Source organism: Phoca vitulina, unplaced genomic scaffold (genome assembly GCF_004348235.1).
Source record: "Phoca vitulina isolate PV1807 unplaced genomic scaffold, GSC_HSeal_1.0 scaffold29, whole genome shotgun sequence".
Taxonomy (NCBI): domain Eukaryota; kingdom Metazoa; phylum Chordata; class Mammalia; order Carnivora; family Phocidae; genus Phoca; species Phoca vitulina.
The window spans coordinates 15,606,884-15,613,272 of NW_022589732.1; the positions used below are offsets into that span (position 1 = coordinate 15,606,884).

Here is a 6,389-nt window from a genome sequence, read left to right on the forward strand (position 1 = left end):
TGCAATTTATTGAGTGCCCGTCATGTGATGTGGGAATTACTGTGTCCATTTTACAGACCAGGTAACTGAAGCACAGAGTGACCAAATACTTTTCTCAAGGTCACACAGTCAGAGAGGAAGTGCCAGGATTTGGTCTGTCTCCAGTGCCCATGCTCAGAATCAGTTCCTTTTTTTTTTTTAACAGCTGATAATCAATTTATTAAAAAGGTTGATTCAAGCATCAGCACGGGTGACTTCAACCTCAACTCCTGGCTCAATACTGATGGAAGTAATCTGCTTACCAATCTCAGAAGGACTGTGTAAATCAATGAGTCGCTTGTGGATCCTTATCTGAAAATGATCCCAAGTCTTAGAACCTTCATCATGAAGAGTTTTTCTTGTAGTGATTCTCAGAGTCTTGGTGGGCATCAGAGCTGGTCCTTTCACTTTGAGATTCTTTTCCTTAGCACCTCTGATCAAGTCAGCACATACCTTCTCCCAAGATTTTACGTTGCAGCTGGTTAGAGTAATTTTAATTCGGTGAATCCCCATCTCCGGTTCCCTGGGTGTCTTCTGAGTGTCTTTAAAAGCCACTGCTATGGAGTGGCCCCTGGCCGACCTGTTCCTCTGTGAGAGCGAACAATGGAGAGTCAGGAGCAGGAGCGCGGTGCCCAGAGCTCTGCTGTCACTGCAACCACACCTCCCTCAAGAATAATGCTCACAATCAGTTCTACCCACTGTCTGTAAGGACTGGTCCCCTTGGAAGGAGACCTGACGCTGTGTCCTGGAGGGCAGGGGCTGCATTGTGTTCTCTGCTAAATTCCATGTGTAGCCAGGGCCAAACCCAGGGCAAGAATCTGTAATTGTTTGTTGAATAAATGAATAGATAAATGAATGACATTTGTTCTACTGACAAAAATTAGCATGGGATCCATGGACCAGTGGCATCAGAATCCCCCAGAAAGCTCATCAGAAATATACGTCTGTGCACCCCAGTGCCAACTCACAGAAGCTACGTCTCTGTTGGTGAGACCTGAGGATTTCTTTGTTAATTTTTCCTGATGATACTGATATAGATAAAATTAAGTGAAAAAAGCAATTTTCAGAACAATGCGTACTGCATAATTCCATATGTCTCTTTCTCTGTGTTTTGAGGTTATGTGGTTATACATGGATTTAGGGGAGGAGGACTTTACCTTAAACCTGATGTACTTTTAGAGATGAGATGACACAGATGATCAATTAATACATTCTGCAAAAACTTAAATACTACAGATAAGTAAGGTAATTATATACTCTATCCCCCAATCTGAACACTTTTAATAGTGAAAGTCAATGCTGTTATTAGTCACACTAGCAACAGAGAAAGCAGGTGGTCACCCTGCCAAGGCCAAAGTCCCCTTTGATCATCTCCCCTCCTGGATACAGCTACCTCCCAGGTGGTGGTATAACCACTGTTACCAGTTTGATGGGTGTTTTACAGACTCTACAAGAACAATATGAGCTATTGAAAGCACTTTGTTTGGGAGCTTCTCTTTTTCCACAAACGATATCACACTAAATGTAACAACATGCCCGCTTCTTTTCTTTCACTCAACACTATATGTCTTGGAGGTTTAGCCATGTCAAGCCCACATGGGTCTGCTTTATTCCTTTTAACTGCTATAGAGCATTCCACATATGACCATACCTTATTTTTCCATTCTCTTGTGAATGGATATCTGGGTTGTTTCCAATTCTTTGAAATTACTAACAATGCTAATGATCATGGTGATGGTGATAATGTCTCAATGGTGAAACAACCTAGCATCCATCAGAGGTCAGTCAAAAGTTAAAATATTTTCAGGAGATGGCATTTTTGAGGAATAGCTGAATTTATAAGCACAGTCCCTCTCCAGGCCTGAGGATTCCCCACTTTCCCTAACCAGGGAAGGTACAGGTGAGGTCCAGAAGTGGGGCTCTCCCCAGCTTCACCATCAGAAGACTCAAATGCCCTTGACCCCCAGATCTTTCCACCCTAAGCTCCTCTCCCCAGGTCTGACTCCTCCAGCTTGCTGTTCTTCTTTCTCCTCCTTCCACTGTTCATGAAGCTCTTTCACTCAACTGAGGTGACAGCTGGATGCCATGGAAATAGCCTGTTCTCCACAGCTGGACAGACTGTGTGCAATTCCCAGTTCCATCACTGACTGACTGTGTGATCTTGAGTGAATTGCTTTACTTCTCTGGGTCTCCAGCTTTTCATTGGTAGAATGGGGAAAATATTATCTACTTCCTGGGATTGTGGGCTCTCATGTGGGAAAACACAACAGGTAATATGCATAGCCTTTGTTGCCACGAAGTGGGTGCTCAGTAAGTGTTCACTTCAGTCCCCCTTTCCTTGTCTCCTCATTGCTTTGTGTGGATTAGTGTCACGGCAAAATCAAAAAGCCTGTGGGTGCTCCCAAGGACCAGGATTGAGTTGCCTCCTCTTTTGTACAATCCCTGCCCCTCTCAAGTCCAGCACAGATTTGGGGCACACTTAGGGTCCCAGGAGGGAGCAAGGAGAGAGTGTAAGGAGGCTGTCTTTGTCTAGGGTCCTGGGAGACTACCCAGAGAAAGACAGGGAGATAAGGCCCTGCCCTGGGACAGATACCTCACCCATGGGATTTTTCAATCTGATAAAAGCAATATTTTCTAATTCAGGAGGTGTCTAGTCTGATGGAAGAGACCTGGTCTTTGCCTCCAAAGACTCTCCCAATCTGATGGGAGGGACATAGTATCCCCTGAAGTGCTTAGCCTGATGAGGGAGACATGATATCAATTCCCAGGGAATTTTCCAGACTGATGGAGGAGACATACTCTCTGAAAGCCTTGCTAACTTTCATTGAAGACTTCCATTTTTCATGAACTTCTTGTAGCTTCTCTTCCTTCCATATATATGTGTGTGCTGCTTTCGTTACTGGACTGTGAGTTTCATGAGGACAGAATTGATATCTCACTTTCGGGATCTCTAGTCTCAGCTTGTTTCTCAGGAGGCTTGCTGACTGGCCACGTTTTCAGGGATTCCCAACAGTCGGGCTCCTTAAGCCACTCCGGGGCACAGGCAAAGCAATTTAGAAAATGGGAATGAGTCATCCAAGACAGTTGAGAGGAGGGGATGGTGAGAGGTTGCCTGGGCCTGGGGCCTGCCCTCCCACCCTCACTCTCTCAGCTCCCTTATGGAAACCTCCACAGCCCTGTCTGTGGCCTCTTCCCTCATGGGAGCTGTGTGCTGAGGTGGGCACCTCTGTCTGTGCAGGAGAGGAGAAAACATGTCAGACCCAGAGCTGACGGGCAAGTCAAAACTGCTGGTTAAATGGCTTTAAAGTAGTGGCCATTTATAAGTTAATGAAAGAGAAAATAGGCACATTATACATACAGATTTGTCCTTAATGAGGGGAAAAGGCATTGTTTACTGATGTTCAGTTCTAATTATCCATGCACAAGGCTAGCTTTTTTCCAGCAGTGCAGCGTGCCCCCATTCTCCTATCTTCTACCATGTTCCTTTAACCCTTTCAGTGCCCAGTGACACTGACTCATCCCTCAGAGCATCAGGTTCCAGTGCTGGCTGAGTAGCCAATTTCTGACTGAGTCTTCAGGGACCTTTGACCCCAAGACAGGCCCGGCAGCTGTCTATGTCTTCTCCTCTCCTCAGCTGGATGGCCAGATGTGGAACAATGCTGCCAAGGACCCTCAGGGCAGGCACCCATGGAAGGACGCAGAGCTCAGGGATGGCTGCTTTTCTGGGGAGGAGGCTGCAGGGGAGAAGGGGGGACTCAACTGAGGAGGCAGACGGAGGGTCGGGGCTGCGAGCCGGGGACTCCCCACAAGGCAAGGGCTTAGGTGCATCACCCACCAATACCATCCTTTACAATTTCTCTGAAACTGTCAAGAAGGAAGAGGATCCCTTGGGAAAGGTGAACAGTGGTGGTACTTCCCAGACACACACCTCACTGAAGCCATTGCTGAGGTCACCCTTGACCATTTTTCACTTAGTGTAAGCACACCTGAGGTCACCTGGATAAACAGATAACTCCTCACCACCCCATAAACTTCTCCCTCATCCTCAGGTCCCAGGCTGCTAGATGTTGCTTGTCCTCAGTGGGGAAATAAACTAGCAATAGGGATGAGAGTGGAACGTGCATGACTCTTGCCAAAGTGAGTTCACAAAGCCTGCTCAGCTTGGGAAATCAGTGAGGAAAGAAGAAGGTGCAGGAGTTATACACTGGCAATGGGGGGCATTGGTGGGGGGAGGAGACGGCTCAGTCAGTCTCAACCACAGTCCTCCAGGGGCACATTTGAGCTGTCTTTAGGAGCCTAGGCTAGGAAAGAATTTGGCTTTCTCTTTAACTTTCTGGGTGAGTTGCCGGCAGCAGTTTTAGCTTGCTAACGCTCCGAGTGCCTTCACCACGCTGCACTGGGAGGTCCAGGAAAACGTGCCTGGGGGCTACCCACAGGTTGTTGCATGGGTGGTGGCAAAAACGTTACTGCTGTGACCACTAGACAAGCGTACATGGAGCGACCCCATGGCACAATTTTGAGGGTTTGATAAAAGGGGGAGCTTCATGATTCATTAAAAAGGCAGTTGAACAACTTTATACCAACGAGTGTGAAAATTTAGATAAAATGGACAGTGTCAAAACTGACAAAAGAATAGAAAGCCCAAATAATCTTATAACTGTTAAAGAATCTGAATGCATAATTAAAGATCTCCTCACAGAGAAAATTCCAGGCTCCAACTTCAGTTCTTCCTTTGCCAGTTATTGGGCACTTGCTATGAAAGCCAAGAATACGATCTACATTCCCCTTCTTATGCCTATGTCCTACACTCTCCTGAGATCAGGAGAGTTATGTTTGAATCCTCTTTCCCCACCCTTAACCCAGAAGCGATGTCATGCAGCAACCTTTTCATAAATACCTCCTATTTCTTTGATGGTTTGAGTGGGTAACCAAGAGAAATTTTATGAGACTATTAAGGGTCTATGTGTTAAGTCACCTATATTGATCTTATTTAATGTACACAAGCTTCATGCAAGAGAGACATTATTATCCCCGTCTGAGGTTCAGAGAAGTGGACTGACTTGTCCAACTCACAGAGTTAGAAAGGAGAAAGGAAAGAAGGAGCCCAGGGCCATCTGCCTCCAAAGCCTTTTCCTTTCCTGCTGTTTGGCACTGCTGCCCAGGACAAGCCTGTTCCTTCCTCAAAGGAAAGAAGATCATGACTGAATCCTCTCCCCACCCCAGCCCCCATCTCCAGCTTTCAACATCCAGGTCAGAATTCCATGTCCCTCCCATCCTGATTACAATGCTCAGGAATTTCTTCAGTTGGTCAATGACCCTCTTGCTTAGCAGCCCCCAGAACTGAAGCTGGCATTGAAAGGCATGGTTGGCTATTCTGTTTATCTATTTCTAGGTTAAAAATTATCCCAAACTTAATGGGGGTAAAACGACCCTATATTATGCCTACAGACCCTGTGGGTCAGTAGTTTGAATCGGGTACAGTAGAGATGCCTTGTCTCTACTCCACGATGTATGGTATCAGCTGGAAGACCTGAAGGCCGAAGGTGACTCAGTTGCTGGGGGCTCCTTGCTCATATACCTGGTAGCTGGTGCTGGCTCTTGGCTGTGACTGTTGGCCAGAATATCTACATGTGGCCTCTCATACGGCGTTGGCTTCCTCACAATATTGTGGCGAGATTCCTGTGTGAGAGAGCCAGGTGAAAGCCATGTTGCCTCTTAGGGCGTAGTTTTGCTAGTTGTACAATATCACATTGGTGACACGGCATTTGTTGAGGTAGCCACAAAGTCCTACCCAATTTCAAAAGAGGAGAAATAGACTCTACTTCTCGATGGGCAAGTGTCAAGGTTCTAGAAGAGCAGGTGGGGCTGGAAATATTGCTGTGGCCATTTTAGGAAAATACAGCGTGCCTCATGGGCCTAGCTCAGAGGAAGCTTTCCACACAAGAGGACTTGAGAGTTTCACAATGTCATTCATTCAGTCGACACACCTCGATCAAAGTGTCTTCCACGTGCCAGGCCCAAGGACACCCCCGGAGGCCCTGAGAGATTTGACCAAGATGAGGGAACTTTGGGCTTAATTCTCTCCAACCTTCTGGGAAACATTGCTCTGGGTCACTGTGGCTACAGTTCAGAGAATAATTTCTTTCTCTGGGGGCTGCTGTTAAATTGAAGTTTTATATTCCCATTCCTGAAAGAGCAGGTGTATTGAACAACCGAACAGTTTCTGTTTTTTTTTTTTTTTGAAGAAAAAAACAATTTGTTTTTTACTTATATAAAGCTCTTATTTTTGTTGCCCCACGAAAGAACTAGGTCCCTCAATGGGACAGAGGTTCCTGCCCTTTGATGAGACTCAGAAGCCGGGTAATCCATTT

At 46.2% G+C, this 6,389-nt stretch overlaps 1 protein-coding gene across 1 annotated transcript; it reads right to left on the reverse strand.

The window, feature by feature from the left end:
• Positions 1–213: 213 nt before the first annotated feature.
• Positions 214–3,982, reverse strand: LOC116644208 (40S ribosomal protein S20-like). Its single transcript, XM_032423562.1, has 2 exons — positions 3,947–3,982; positions 214–606 (listed from the first exon to the last, which is right to left on the reverse strand). The coding sequence occupies exons 1-2, from the start codon at positions 3,980–3,982 to the stop codon at positions 214–216; spliced, it is 429 nt and encodes a 142-aa protein (XP_032279453.1).
• Positions 3,983–6,389: the final 2,407 nt, after the last annotated feature.

What these genes read in the sequence shown, in the direction of transcription:
- LOC116644208 (XM_032423562.1), bottom strand. Translation starts at nt 3,982, where the DNA reads ATGGTCAAGGGTGACCTCAGCAATGGCTTCAGTGAG. An exon ending in TCAGCAATGGCTTCAGTGAG is followed by an intron (nt 607 to 3,946) that starts GTGTGTGTCTGG and finishes TCGCTCTCACAG; the next exon opens with AGGAACAGGTCGGCCAGGGG.